The sequence below is a fragment of the Brassica napus genome, chromosome C2 (genome assembly GCF_020379485.1).
Source record: "Brassica napus cultivar Da-Ae chromosome C2, Da-Ae, whole genome shotgun sequence".
Lineage (NCBI taxonomy): Eukaryota > Viridiplantae > Streptophyta > Magnoliopsida > Brassicales > Brassicaceae > Brassica > Brassica napus.
In genome coordinates, this window is record NC_063445.1 from 29885261 (window position 1) to 29899069 (window position 13809).

The 13809-nt window shown below is 36.2% G+C and overlaps 5 protein-coding genes across 6 annotated transcripts; 2 read left to right on the forward strand and 3 right to left on the reverse strand.

Annotated features, from left to right (window-relative positions):
• Positions 1-795: 795 nt before the first annotated feature.
• Positions 796-2258, reverse strand: LOC106422999. The gene is made up of 3 exons (XM_013863788.3): positions 1961-2258; positions 1432-1672; positions 796-1347 (listed from the first exon to the last, which is right to left on the reverse strand). The coding sequence occupies exons 1-3, from the start codon at positions 2050-2052 to the stop codon at positions 1093-1095; spliced, it is 588 nt and encodes a 195-aa protein (XP_013719242.1). The 5' UTR covers positions 2053-2258; the 3' UTR covers positions 796-1092.
• Positions 2259-3215: 957 nt separating this feature from the next.
• Positions 3216-5375, reverse strand: LOC106423009 (probable DNA replication complex GINS protein PSF1). Of its 2 annotated transcripts, none has more exons than XM_013863803.3 (7): positions 5186-5375; positions 4852-4953; positions 4585-4652; positions 4398-4511; positions 4155-4317; positions 3888-4037; positions 3216-3439 (listed from the first exon to the last, which is right to left on the reverse strand). In XM_013863803.3, exons 2-7 carry the CDS (start codon positions 4924-4926, stop codon positions 3413-3415), a joined length of 597 nt encoding a protein of 198 aa, XP_013719257.1. In that variant the 5' UTR covers positions 4927-4953; positions 5186-5375; the 3' UTR covers positions 3216-3412. The 2 variants fall into 2 exon arrangements, with proteins under 2 accessions (XP_013719257.1, XP_013719252.1); XM_013863798.3 differs by having other exon boundaries at positions 4852-4967; positions 5186-5373.
• Positions 5376-9569: 4194 nt separating this feature from the next.
• On the forward strand, positions 9570-11020 carry LOC106398633 (MAPK kinase substrate protein At1g80180). The gene has a single exon (XM_048748070.1). It carries the CDS (start codon positions 10397-10399, stop codon positions 10772-10774), a length of 378 nt encoding a protein of 125 aa, XP_048604027.1. The 5' UTR covers positions 9570-10396; the 3' UTR covers positions 10775-11020.
• Positions 11021-11677: 657 nt separating this feature from the next.
• On the forward strand, positions 11678-12469 carry LOC111203385. Its single transcript, XM_022697172.2, has one exon. It carries the CDS (start codon positions 12086-12088, stop codon positions 12293-12295), a length of 210 nt encoding a protein of 69 aa, XP_022552893.1. The 5' UTR covers positions 11678-12085; the 3' UTR covers positions 12296-12469.
• Positions 12470-12494: 25 nt separating this feature from the next.
• LOC106398627 (glyoxylase I 4) lies at positions 12495-13762 on the reverse strand. Its single transcript, XM_013839153.3, has 3 exons — positions 13382-13762; positions 13193-13298; positions 12495-12994 (listed from the first exon to the last, which is right to left on the reverse strand). Exons 1-3 carry the CDS (start codon positions 13534-13536, stop codon positions 12752-12754), a joined length of 504 nt encoding a protein of 167 aa, XP_013694607.1. The 5' UTR covers positions 13537-13762; the 3' UTR covers positions 12495-12751.
• Positions 13763-13809: the final 47 nt, after the last annotated feature.

A 13809-nucleotide genomic window follows, 5' to 3' on the forward strand; every position in this document is an offset into this window, starting at 1 on the left:
GTTTTGCCTACATCTCTTCTTCAGCTCAATTCACCTGTAAAGATCTGTAACGAATGCTCTACGAGGAACGAGCAGCTTACCACCACGAGGTTCCAAGGGCATGATTATTGGGGGTCCTTGCTTTTGGGTCTTTAATACACATATATTTGTATGTATATATTATATATGCGTATATAATTGCGGGCTAAGGACTTTACGGAAACTCAAACCAAAAGTTTCTTAATTATTAAGGACCCAAGAGCAAGGATCCCTAATAATCATGCCCTAAGATTTAATCTTCTTCCTTACATCCTATTTATTTATTGAGAAATTTGTTAGAATAACATTTTTTAAGTTTTTATCACAAAAATAGCTCTCAATAAATAAAATGACCAAAAAAAGTTTTATTAAAATGTAAAAATACATTTTTTACCCTAGGGTTAACTAATCTAAACTTACGATTTAGAGTTAAGAGGTGGGATTTTGAGGATAGAGTTTCAAATTTAAAAAAATAAAAAATAAATATTAAAAATTTCAAAATAAAAAGGACTATTCTGGTCATTTTCTTTCTTGATAGCTATTTTTGTGACAAAAACTTAAAAAGAGTTATTTGAGAAAATTGTCCTTATTTATTTATACATCATGGAGCATTAGTGAATAATTAGTGAATAAGCTCCATTCTTTTTTTTCAAAAAAAAAAAAAAGCTCTCTTCTTTCTTGATTCTTCTCTAGAAATGGGAAGGTTCATCCCCTTGCTTTCATTCAAAACACATCAATATACTATCAAATGCATTTCTTACTCTTTGTGTATTGTTGTGCTATTTGGACATATGTTATCTTTTGAATTGTATCATAATCAGGCATCTCTTGCTAGTTTACCCCAAGTGTAGCATTGTTGGTTTGTTCTGTCCGATAAGATTAACTTTATCCCAAGAGATATTTTGTATCAAATATATATAAATATGCATATGATGATTGTAACAAAGATTCTAAGCAGTTTTGTTTAACTGTTTCGCTGATGATATGATGTTTAAGAAAGTAATAATAGTGACTTCTTCTACCTCTTTGGGATCTCTAAGTTAGAAGACTAGTCTAGTTTTTACTCATGTAGGGTCAGAGAGATTTGGAAAGGGGCTTAGAAGTGCAACAACAACATTGGATGATCTTCCTGACGTCGCTTCGTATGGAGAGGAAAGCAGAGAGTGAAGCGAGAAAGAGCGTTGGGTAGACACGAACAGAGGAGTTGAATAGGAGAATGTCTCTGAGAAGACCCCAATAGATCAAGAGCGTGCCAATGAAGGTTAGTCTTATGGGTTTGAAGATGCTGAGTAAAGCTCCAAGCAGACATAAACAACACCCAGCAAACACCTGCGCAAGAACAAGAAGCAGATTAGTTGGTATATGAACTAAATGAGATTGTGTTGGATGGAGACAGAAAGGTCTAAAGCAAACCTCTAGATGGCGGATATCATCGGTTGAAAGAGAGGAGGAGGGTCTACTGAGCTGGTCGAAATGGTAAAAGTGGAACAAGTTGTGGTAGCTTGGGAGTGGAGAGCCACAGAGAAGGGACATGGCAGTGGCACCAGGATAAAGGAGAGTCTTGACAAGTGGTGGAGGAACGAATTCGCTTCCAACCAACTGAGAGGATATAACCTCCAGTGGTGATTCGCAGGTCTTGTTCCTGCACGCTACTCTGCAAATCCGACCAACACAGATAGAGAGAGAAGATGGTCGCTCAGAAACACAAAGCGCAAATTCAAAATTAGAAAATGAAACAAAACAAAAAAAGACTCAATGCATTGTAACAAGGTTTTGCTCTAATCCATTTCCCCCCTATTATATATAAATTTAATTTCTGTCAAGCCTCGATTTCACCAAAGTACAATGTTCAACAGAGAAACCCTAATGCCGCAAAGCCATTTTCTGAGTCCGTTAAATGAAAGAGAAAAAGAGAGGAACGGTCGTGAAGAAATGTGTTTACCGGAAGAGAGGAATCTGGAAGACGATGATGAATGCAAACAGAGATGAAGCGACGACGGAGATTGTCGATGCCCATTTCTTCGAAACCGCCATCCTTCGTATTTTCCCACCCGATAGAATTTTGATATTATATTTTAAAGGGTTCTTCTTTGTAGCAGAGGGAAAACTCAGATAAATGATTGAAGACTAATGCGAAATGTTTTTATTTAGGGCAAATCTCCAAAATAGCGCATTTCTAAGTTTATATCACAAAAATAGCACTCAAAAACTAAAATGATCAAAATAGCATTTTATCTTTTGAAAATTTTAATTTTTTTATTTTTCAAAATTTGAAATCTTATCCCCAAAACCTCATTTCTCAACTCTAAACCCTAAACCCTAAACTCTAAACCTTAAACCCTAAACTCTAAACCCTAAACCCTAGACCCTAAACCCTAAACTCTAAACTCTAAACCGTAAACCCTAAACCCTAAACTCTAAACCCTAAACCCTAAACCCTAAACCCAAAATCTAAACCCTAAACTCTAAACCCTAAACCCTAAATCCTAAACCCCACCCTTTAACTCTAAACCCCAAGTTTGTTGATAAAACATTAAGTGCTATTTTTGTGACTTTTGACCTTGAGTGCTAGTTTGGGAACAAAAACTTGATTTAGTGCTACTTTTGTCTTTTTCTCTTTTATTTATGTTACCCCACGTTTTTCTTGGTCAACAGAAAAGCAAGTTTTTTCTTTGTTTTTTCTGTTAAATAGTACTCTCTCATTTTTATAATATAAATAGTTTTGGCTAAAATCACAAAGATTAAAAAAACTATTATGTTTTAAAAAATATTGTATAATAAATAGGTTAATATAATTTAACCAAATAAAAAATAAGTCTATTTAATTCGATTGGTCATGCTGTATTCAATAAATGTAAAAATTACCAAGAAATATGAAAATTACTTACATTTTGAAACAAATTTTTTTTTCTAAAACTACTTACGATACGAAACGGAGGGAATACAATGATTGTTTTTGCATTTGCATTTGTAATTAATATTCGCCTTTGCTACTTCAAAACCCTTATGGTTAATCCTCCAAGAGTCATTGAGCTAGGAAGGTTTAGTCACCGGTGATTTTTGTCGTATTTTTTTCAGTTTCACGGTTTACTCATAAGCAAGTTACAAAACGCAAACAAAAACGACAGAGACTATTAAAACCTCCAAGGCTTTTAAAAAGTTGTTTGTGCTATCCAAAGCAAATGCCTTGTTCCTTATAATGCATCACTCAAGTTACTTTGAAAGAGAAAATAAATTGTACATTGAGTTTTTTGGGTATGAGGTTTCATTGTTCCTGTCTTACAATTATACAAATAAGAAAAAGGCTATGTAAGCTTACACTCTTTTTGTTCACAAACCAATACCGTGTGATTAATCTGTGACACCACCGAAGCTTCTATTAGATCAATCAACCTCAACCTGTCAGCTCCTCCATTTGCCCCTGTTTTCCCAAACCATTCACAATTCAGTTTTTTTTCAAGAAACAGCTTCTCTACATTCACAGAACTCCAAAAGGACTCTTTATTTTATAACTTGGCATACAAAACTCCATTTAATCAACTACCAAAGAACCCAATAGAATGGTTTGCCAATATCTACTAAACTCAAGGGAAATGCGACGAGGGTCAATTCTTCCTAAATCACAAAATGTACACTTACACTCACATTTATCTATTTAAATCAGTCTAAACCCTACGCTTTCCTATTTGCATTTCTATCCAGTTTTTTTCTAAAACAAATCCTTTAGTTACCACTCCGCCAGCTATGATTTATCTGTAGCAGTAGTCATAGTCAACGTTTTGTCCAATTTCGATTGCTTACAGTATTTTAACCTTCTTATCATTACACAAGGCGGAAAGAGAGGGAACAATAAAGAAAAAGAAACTGACCCGAGCAATGTAGGGTTCTGCATCAGTTCGTTTGAGGAAATGCATAGAGTGACGTGCGAAATTTGTTGTCTTGTCACTCATCACAATTCCTTCGTCGATATCTCCCACAACTCTGACCTTAATGTACGGATCCTTTGGAGGCACCATATCCTTCAAGAAACAGCAAATACAACAGAATAATTGATTACTCTTGTGTTGTAGTACAGCCCACCAAGTAAAAGAAAAAAAATTCAAAATTCTTTGAGGGTGGAAAGAGTGCTTGCTTACGACATTCAAATCGATTCCTGCTTTCCCCATGTAGGATTTGATAGCAGCGGAATGGTTCTTGAAGTACTCCTTCTCGAGTGTGGTGAGCTTCTCTTGGATCTCAGGTGGAAGTTCGAGTCCTACTCTCCACCCCAAATCACGCACAATGTCGGCTCTATTGTGCCTGAACACAGCGGCACCAATATCATTCGTTACAAACTGTGAGGAGAGTCTCTGGAACTTGTCAAGTGAAATATCACTTACACATAGGCCATGAGGCAGCGTTTGTTGCGGATCAAAGAAAGGTGATGAACGAGTGCTCCATAGTAGTCAGCGTTTCTATTGTTCTGAACATCCAACCCTTCTTGTTCCATTTTCCTGGTAAGTGGAAACATCATCAGCCTCAAGACTTTGTTGGGCATCCATTTTTTGGACAAAGAGAGGGAGATACCTCATGAGAGACTGGATGAGACGTTGATTCTGCCTGCATTCTTCGATTGTCTCATCAAAGAGCTTGCTCTGACAGAATACCAAATAATAATAAGTAGTGACTTTTTCCCCTTTTGCTTAAACGAAACAGAGCATTCACATTTCATCTAGCATTCATTGTATCCTATAGCTTTCACATTTCACAAGATAAGCTAATATTTTGAAATCAAACTGAAAATGGCTGAGTAAGATGAATTTTGGTGAGCATAGAAAATGGGGGAGGGCTTACATTGAAAGGTTTGAGCTGACCCTTCTCTCCACTCGCAAAATCCTTAACCAGCTGATACCCTTTTCTCCCGTACATGTTGAATCCGTCCTTGTGTTTTAATTTCTGAGAGCAAACATCTATTCAGGCAATTCATCAAACATCTGGCGTGCTTTCAAACAAAACCCAACAAAAAGAAACGAAAACCGCAGAACTACAAAACTTATATTTATGTATATGTTTTATATGTGCGAATCGAATCTAGCCGGTTGAAATGGTTCCGTCATATCGCCGATTTAAACGGATAAACCCAAAAAAAAAAAAGAGGATTTAAAAGCATTATGGATCAAAGACATACCCACTATATCATTCCGGATGAATCTGCAACGGAACAGCTCTCGCGGCGGCGGTCAGTCAATTCCAGAATTAACAAAATATAATCTAATCAGTTACTATAATTCTCTTCTTTTATTTTAAAAGGGTTGTGGGAATTTTTGGCGGGGTGGTTCAGATGGTTTTGAGATTTAGCGCCACTTTTTTTTTATTTCTTTATAATCTATAACAATAAAATAGACTGATGATGTTTATCACGAATTCTAGTTCGAAAACCCATCACATTGGCGAGATTTGTACGAATATCAGTAGAATACGTGAGATCCACATATGAACTTTTGTTGTCTTCTCCTTGTTGAAAATCTAAAATATCAAATTGAGTGTATCCATCTCATTCGTGTTTTACTATCATATTATAGAGTATGATATATGCCTTCATAATCCTCCCAATTTCGACTTTATCCCAAAAAGTGATGGATTTTTAACAATGACAAATCAAGCTTGTAAGACTCCAAAAGCACGCATGACATTTTTTTGGACAGCTTCTTGATGTCGAGCAAATAAAATTGCTTTCGGCCCTTATGGAATTGGAATAGATTGAATAAAAGTTACCCATTTCGGATAAATACCATCAGTGAGATAATAAGCTAAATGATATTCTCTTCCATTGACAGATAAAGTCACTTGAGGAGCTTAATCTTTTATCATGTCATCAAAAACAGGTGAGCGATCAAGAACGTTGATATCATTTAAGATACCTGGAAGTCCAAAAAACGCAAGCCATATCGAGAAATCATATGAAGCTACCGCCTCTAAAACGATTGTGGGTTTTCCTGAACCACGTGAATATTGCATTTTCCAATGGTGGGATAATTCTTCCACTCCTAATGCATACAATAGATGCTTTATACCATCCCGAGAAATCCACGATGCTCTCCAATATCAAGTAGACGTTGAAGATCATCAGGTGTTGGTCTTCTTATGTACTCATCGCCGAACAAATATATTATTCCTTCTACAAAATTTTCCAAACATGACCGAGTAGTAGTTGCACTGAGCCGAATATATTCGTCAACCGTATCAGCCACAATACCATATGCCAATACACGAATAGCTGATGTACACTTTGGAAGTGTATAGAGACCAAGCCTTCCAAGATCATCTTTTTTTTTATCGAAAGAATTGAACTTCATTGGAGAGTCGATCAACAATATACATGAACAATGACTTGTTCATTTTAAATCGTCGTTGGAATAAATTTACAGGATATGTTGGAGTTTCACTGAAACAATCATTTCATAAACGTATATGGCATTCTTCACGAGTTCTTTCGATAAAAACTTATTTTTTCCTTGCCTTCCTTTCATCTTCTTGATCACCATAATCAATGAACAAATTCTCAAACGTTTGATCAAAATTTTCATCAGCTGATCCCTCAAAAGCGTTATGGGAAAAATATGTCATATATGTGTGGAAATTGTTTTGGATTTTGATGAAAGAAGTGAATAAAAGAAAACACATGAGAAGGAGAATGAAAAACAGAGAAAGAGGAAGAGATATTATTTATAAAACTTGTGTTGTCTAACTTATTGAAAGAAAAACAATATGTGATACAACACTACAACTACAAGAATACAAAATTTACAAATTTTACAAATGTGACTGATGACACAAGTGATTAATGGCCTGGACACAAGAATACAAAATAAAATTTCAAGAACTGCTCCATTCTTTCACTCTTTTAAGACCTTAAAATACAATAACTTATGAAATACAATAACTCCATGACATAACCAAAACAAGAAACACAAACTGAAAATACAACAAACAATAACTTCTGAGCTGAAATACAACAAACAACAAACAAACACATATATTAAGCAACACGAACTTGACACCTAAAATAGAGAAACTTAAACAGGCGATCCATCTTCTTCTTAGACTTAAACTTAAAATAATTAGACAACAAGTCATTAATGAGTTTCTTCTTTAGAGCTCTTCATATTCAGATAGTGGTTCTTTTTTTTTTTTGCTATTAGCCTGTCAAGTAGACCCATCTTTGACAACATTTCTTTCATAGCCAAATCCTGTTGTTTAATGGACCACATACTCTAAGACAGCGCCTTCCCATATGCCATCATCTTCTTACCATGGCCCTTTGCTGCTTTAACACTAGAGAACGATTGGTTCATTGATCAGTTTCAGCAGCCTTGGTTTCATTTGCGTGAGAGCTTGATGATTGTGCACCGTCCTTACACTTCCTCCTTTTAGAGCTTCCATCGGTTTTAGAAGTAGAAAGATCACACCATTTCTGGTCATTGCGCAGCTCCTTCCAAGCATATTCAAGGTTAAATTTCTTATTATGGTTGTTGAAGAAGATTTCATGAGCTAGTTTGAGAACATCATTCTCATTTTGACCGCTACTTTTCTCTCTGGTTACAGCTTCATACGATCCACAAAACTTGCAGACAATGTCATTGATCTTGTGCCAACGTTACTTACATTTACTTGGCTCTCTGTGTTCATGACATGTAACCTTCGGACTTGCCGCAAAGTAGGCGGCAATTCTTTTCCAGAAAGCACTAGATCTTTGCTCATTCTCTACAACATGATCTTTGCTCGTGTTTAACCACGAATTGATGAGCACTACATCATCTGTTGGCATCCATTTCTTTCATTCTCTAAGCTATGCACAAGTGTCTGCACAAAAGTTTGAATTTTTAGTACATTGACTGCCAAATATAGGAACTTGTGATGAAGATAGTTCGATACTATCTTGTACTAAACCAAAAACATTATCTTGTTGACTATTAAGAAGTTCAACAAAATTTGACGTGTGTCTATATAGATTAGAATCCATCCGAATATGTCAAAAAAAAAGAGAAAGAAAAGAACAATCTTTATCACATGATAAAAAAGAGAGGAAGGAATGTGTTTAGTAGATGGAAGAGAAGAACAAAGTTTAAAAGATGATAAGAAAAAAAAGAAGGTATGTGTTTAATAGATGGAAGAGAAGATGAACCAACCAAATTGACTTGACATATATCTAAGACATTCATCACAACCAACCAAATCGACTTGACAAATATCTAACACATTCATCACACTACACCATCGTCGTATATCTAACCATAACATCTATTTATTACTTAACACAACCATAATCTAACATTAACCAAAACATTTATTACCGACAATTCAATTCAGACCAGAATCAAAATCAATTCATTTCAGACAAGAATCAAAATCAACATCAATCTGAACACAATAAAAAAGCACCAACAAATATAAACAATATTTTTAAAAAACTTTAATCAATTGAACAAATCCGAGAGAAATGTTTTATTTGTATTGCAATTGTAGTCCTTTTGTTTGACGAACCTTGCTCATGTCTCATGATCCATCCATCTTAAGACACAAAGATAGAAACACATCAAAAAGAATCACATGACTTATATATTAAGTTGAGAAGTACGAGACAGAAACCAACACAAGAGAATCGAATTATACAAACGAGATATGCTTCATACAAACGAGATGCAAATATCTATCAATTAAAAATCAGATCTTCCTAAGCAAGAGAAAATCATCTCAAATTGATCAAAACCGTTATTGATTCTAAAGAATCTAGATCATGACACCAAGCCACCTAACGAGAAACTACTAAACCAATAAGAACATGAATTAATAGACATGATGATGATTGAATGGAAATGTATCCATTGAGTCAAACACTAAAGGAAAAGATAAAAACAGTGCAAAAGCTCTCCATCAACATCTCATTATCAGAAACGTAAATTGCATAAAGAACTGAGAAGATCGATGTTGCTGGGGAAAATCAAACCTTGAGTTTGCAGAAAAGATCGATTGTATCTGCAGAGAATTTATGATTGTTTCTTCAATGAAAATTTCATCTGCAATTGAAGAACTCAGAATTAATTGAGAAAATTTGCGACCCGAACAAAAAAGAACACAATCTAAAACATGCATAATTGAAGGATTCAAACATAAAAACAAAATAACGTAGCTTTACCTTTTGATTCGACTGAGCAACAACGGATGATTTTCTTCGTCGAGGAAAGCCATTGACTATTTTCTTCGTCGAGTTAAACCTGATTTTTTACCTCTCAAATTTCTCTAGCCAATAGACTATCAACGTGTGTCTTATAAAAGGCATATTTAGGGTACATTCTTTCAGCTAAAAGCTATTTTTTTTTTTTAAATTTCTAATTACACTAAACCACTCTCTTACAAAACTGCATTAATCATGGTCTATTGAAACTCAACAAGATTCGGTGTTCCATCAAATCTTCAGTTACGGATAAGGTGCCTTTTAAAATAAAAGAAATTAAAGCCACTTTGTTCGCATGCATAAAATTAAATCAATATTTTTGTCCATAACTGTTTCGAGATTTAAAAGGCGATTTGAAAGCTTTGGCAGTGTACATCTGCGGTGTAGCTCAATGTTGGTGTCTTGGTGATTACAAAGTAGATATGGCCACACAAAATATGTTGCCCATATGAAAAAGCGGTACATGAGCGAGTGGTCCAACCCAAGCCACACAACAAGATATTGTCAAAAATAACAAAAATGCACACTCTTCAAAGTTTTATTAAGTTTTTTGAAACCTCTTAACGATATATTATCAGCTTTATAATTTCTGTGATTAATGATTTTTAATCTCCACGAATCAGTCATCTGCCGGTATTTGTTGTTTCAACATAATCAGACACAGCGTCGATGGATTTCTGTAAGAAACAAAGAACAACTTAATCAATGTTATTTTACCAAAAAAAAAGAAAAACTTAATCCATGTCGGACTATGTTTGCTGAAATTATGCGATGACCAATTCAAATGAAATTTTGATTTGGCAGATAAATGGATAAAGCTTTACGTTAAAATATATTTTAATTTTCTACACCTAACCACACAAAATCTACTCCCATAATTATCCGTTGCTTTGACCGAGTTTTATCTCCCGTTTAACTACGTAACAAGTATAATAAGATAATATTTGGTCATTTCAAGAAGCAGCTAGCCGACTAAAAGATATAAATGGTAGGAAGGGACATAACTTATTTTAAATATTTGGGATAAAGGATATGAAGAAATGAATCAAGTCTGGAACACGGTGATCAACCACTTTTAGCAAACATCCAAAATAAAAAACAGACAGAGAGAACCTCAAACAACAAAGAAAGACGGAGGAAAAGGAGGAACAGTTACCGCCAACCATGGCGGGTCTTCAGAGATCCAACATCTCCTTCCGCCGACAGGGCTCCTCTGGCATAGTCTGGGACGACCGTCTCATCGCCGAGCTTAACAAACAGGCCAACGAGCACAAAGCCGAAACTGACGAACAGGAAGGTCAGGAGGACCAGACAGCCAGACCCACCTCTGGAGGCGGAATCGAGCCGATAAGAACCGAAGGGCGCATCGAGAGGAGTCGTTCCAACGGCGGAGGAGCAAACCGCCACCATAGAAACACGGGAAGAGTGTCTCCGGCGGTGGATCCTCCGTCGCCGAGACTGTCGGCGTTTGGATGTTGCTCTGCTTTCGGGAAGAAACCGGTTAAACAGCAGAAAAGGCCACCGAAACGCAGATCCAGGTAGGAAGTTAATTACCAGAGGCAGAGGATGAAAAGGGAGCAACGTCAAGTTAGAAGAAAAGAGCATAATATACATATTACATACTAGCAGTGTTAATGAATATTCTCTATCTTTTTAGTTTTTGTTTCTGCTTCTTCTTCTGCTTCTGCTTCTGCTTCTTTTAATTTAAACTTGTTTTGGACTCGGACGATGTTTATATCTGCTTGGTTTACTTCAGATTCCCCCTACCTTGGGAGGGAGTGTTACCTATTTTGGTTCTTAAGAAAAATAAAAATTACAAAATAGAACAAGCAATAAGATCTCTTGTAACAATACTCGCAATTGATCATGAAACATCAAACGATCACAGTCCCTCTGCTGGGAAGCTTTATGGTTCCAGACTTCGAAATTCGGATCAAGCATACCCTCCTTATTGTCTCTCAGATGACAAACGCTTCTTGGAATGGTTCATTCTGGGATCACATCTGTAGACAATACATTTGAAGTCATGTTTTCATATTCATAATGTAATAAATTCAGGAAACATTTTGTAATAGCCTCAACTCAACACATGTAATATTGACTTTTGAGCTTTTCGTTTTTGGTTGTGGGTCAGCACGGCCTTTGGAGCCCTGAACGTGCTAACTCTTGGGTCAGTGTAACCCTTTTGATGTTAAAAGACACCTACCTATCCATCAATGCAAAGATAGACATGAAAAACAGTCCCATAAGAACAAGTCAACCTTAAAAAAGGCAAGGGTGAGCAGCGAAAACGACAGTCAACTAGTCAAGAATGATGCGATGCCTTTCGGTGGCTTATCTCCCCCACCTCCTAGTGTTCTAAAGCTTGTAGCCTTTGAATAATCTAATTAAGTTTTTTAGGTCAGATTTTATTGTATGCCTTTCCTTTTCTCCAAAGAACCTTAGATTTGATGCTTAATTTCCTATTTTAATATAGAAACATATTATAGAGTATTTTAATTTCCTATGATCTAGTTGGATTGGATTATATTACTAGAAAGGGAAGCATAAGTTGCATGATTTTCTTTTAACTAGTTGCTGATATATATGTTTAGTTTTGTTACTGGCTTAGATTTAAGTGGATAAGTGATGAAAGGATATGATATGATTGTTACTTATCTAAACGTCAAACTAAACATTCGATCTCTTATTAAATTATTCCTTACAAAAATTCCAAGTTATTTCCGTAGGGATTAAAAAGACTCAGGTGAAGGGATAACAAATAATCCTATAAATACATCCCCAAATCATCACTCACCATATTATCCAAAACATCAGAGTACCCACACATAAACAAACATAAAGGGCAGGAAGATGAATTCTGTACAACAACTTCCTGTGCAGTTACGTAATGTTACCAACTCCAAGAAGGCTACTACAGAGAAGAGAAGGTCGATGACACTTCCTTCAAACGGCAATAAGCCAGAGAGCAAGCCAACGATTCATGATCACGACGTGGACAAAAGCGCAGAAGCCTTCATCCAAAACTTCAGGAGACAGCTTCTTCTTCAGGGCGATGATTGATATATAACTTATGTACATAAGAAAGGAGATCATGTCTCATGTGTGATTATTCCATAGCATATCTAAACTTGACCTAGCTACTAGATCTGCATGCTTCCAATGTTTCAATTGTGCTATAAGTAACATCTCTTTCGTTTTCATAAATGTTACCAAGCAAACAACTATCAAAAGAGAGCAGAGAGAGAGAGAGAGGCTAGAGTGAAGCAAATGGTCATTTTCCTGGCTAATGAATCACATCAATCTCAACAAAGAGTCTTATTACACGCAAATATTAACACACAAGTGAGAGAGACTAGAGGAAAGCAAATGATCATTTCCCCGGCTAAAAGAATCACATCAACCTCATAGTCTTATTTATTACACGCAAATATTAACACACAAATGAAAGAGACAAATTGAAATGTTACACGCAAGTTATTAACAAATCATTGAGCTAGGGAGGGAGATGACAAGAGTCTAGGGGTGGATCTGAGGTGGCTGGACCAGCTGGTGGATGTTGACACGAGAGCATGAACGAGCCATCTCTCCTGCAAGAGGCACGACGGGGAGGCTATCGCAGTTGCAAATCTCAATCATGAAGCCATCAGGATCGTGGAAGAAGAGCTGGTCGACTTGGATTCCACCTTCTTCAACCACTGCTCTCACATACTCTATTCCCATTTCGTTGAGCTTTTTCTCTACCGCCCCCATGCTCTCACACTGCATTCACCAACACACACAAATTAAGTTTCTTCCATCAAATTGAAATAAATCGGCTCTGTTTAACCCTTCTCTATTCTATTGTGTGTCTTTTTACGTTTATGTCAAGTAAACTAATATGGTTTCAGATTTCGCTTGTCTAACTTCATGAATACAACCACAGTAAGACAAAAGACATAGAAAAAGGGGTGGGGGTACCTGGAAAGAAATGTGATTATCCTTGGGATTGATCTCAGTTTTCTTGAGTAATTTCTCAGGCTCTGTAGATTGCAGAAGATGAATCCCAACTCCATGACCAAACAACCTACTCATACACACACAAAATATTTAAAAGATAAATTTGAAAGCAATTAAAGAGAAATATTGAAAGTAATATAAAACATGTACCAGGCGCCATCGAAATCAAAAGAGCCAGGTCTCCGGATCGGGAGGAAACCTAAAACGTGCTGGTAAAAGTTCATAGACTCCTCCACGGATCGACATAGAAGCGATATGTGGTTCAACGACTTGAGATGAAGAGGGTTTCCCGTATTTTCTTTCATTTTCTTCCTCGGACAAGCAAACAAAGAAACAAGAATGATCCAAAGGCAAAACAGAACAGAAGACTTTCTTTCTCTTCGAAGATACGTATGAACAACAACCACCTTTGGAAATTTAAAACCCGGAAAATATGGACTTTGCAGTTAATAGACGAAGGGGAGGAATGATCGATTATAACAAAGAACAAAGAGATTGATGTATTGTACACGTGTGTCTATGTAATATGTGTCGTGATCGAGTAACCCACGCAACTTCTCTATCATTATCCTTCCTCG

Coding starts and splice junctions, on each gene's coding strand:
- LOC106423009 (XM_013863803.3), bottom strand. CDS start 4,926: ATGTACGGGAGAAAAGGGTATCAGCTGGTTAAGGATTTTGCGAGTGGA. Junction 4,653..4,851: donor GTCAGCTCAAACCTTTCAAT/GTAAGCCCTCCC, acceptor GTATTCTGTCAG/AGCAAGCTCTTTGATGAGAC. Junction 4,512..4,584: donor CTCATCCAGTCTCTCATGAG/GTATCTCCCTCT, acceptor TCCACTTACCAG/GAAAATGGAACAAGAAGGGT.
- LOC111203385 (XM_022697172.2), top strand. CDS start 12,086: ATGAATTCTGTACAACAACTTCCTGTGCAGTTACGTAATGTTACCAAC.
- LOC106398633 (XM_048748070.1), top strand. CDS start 10,397: ATGGCGGGTCTTCAGAGATCCAACATCTCCTTCCGCCGACAGGGCTCC.
- LOC106422999 (XM_013863788.3), bottom strand. CDS start 2,052: ATGGCGGTTTCGAAGAAATGGGCATCGACAATCTCCGTCGTCGCTTCA. Junction 1,673..1,960: donor TTCCAGATTCCTCTCTTCCG/GTAAACACATTT, acceptor TCGGATTTGCAG/AGTAGCGTGCAGGAACAAGA. Junction 1,348..1,431: donor ATGATATCCGCCATCTAGAG/GTTTGCTTTAGA, acceptor GTTCTTGCGCAG/GTGTTTGCTGGGTGTTGTTT.
- LOC106398627 (XM_013839153.3), bottom strand. CDS start 13,536: ATGAAAGAAAATACGGGAAACCCTCTTCATCTCAAGTCGTTGAACCAC. Junction 13,299..13,381: donor TTTGATTTCGATGGCGCCTG/GTACATGTTTTA, acceptor GTGTATGAGTAG/GTTGTTTGGTCATGGAGTTG. Junction 12,995..13,192: donor ATAATCACATTTCTTTCCAG/GTACCCCCACCC, acceptor TGGTGAATGCAG/TGTGAGAGCATGGGGGCGGT.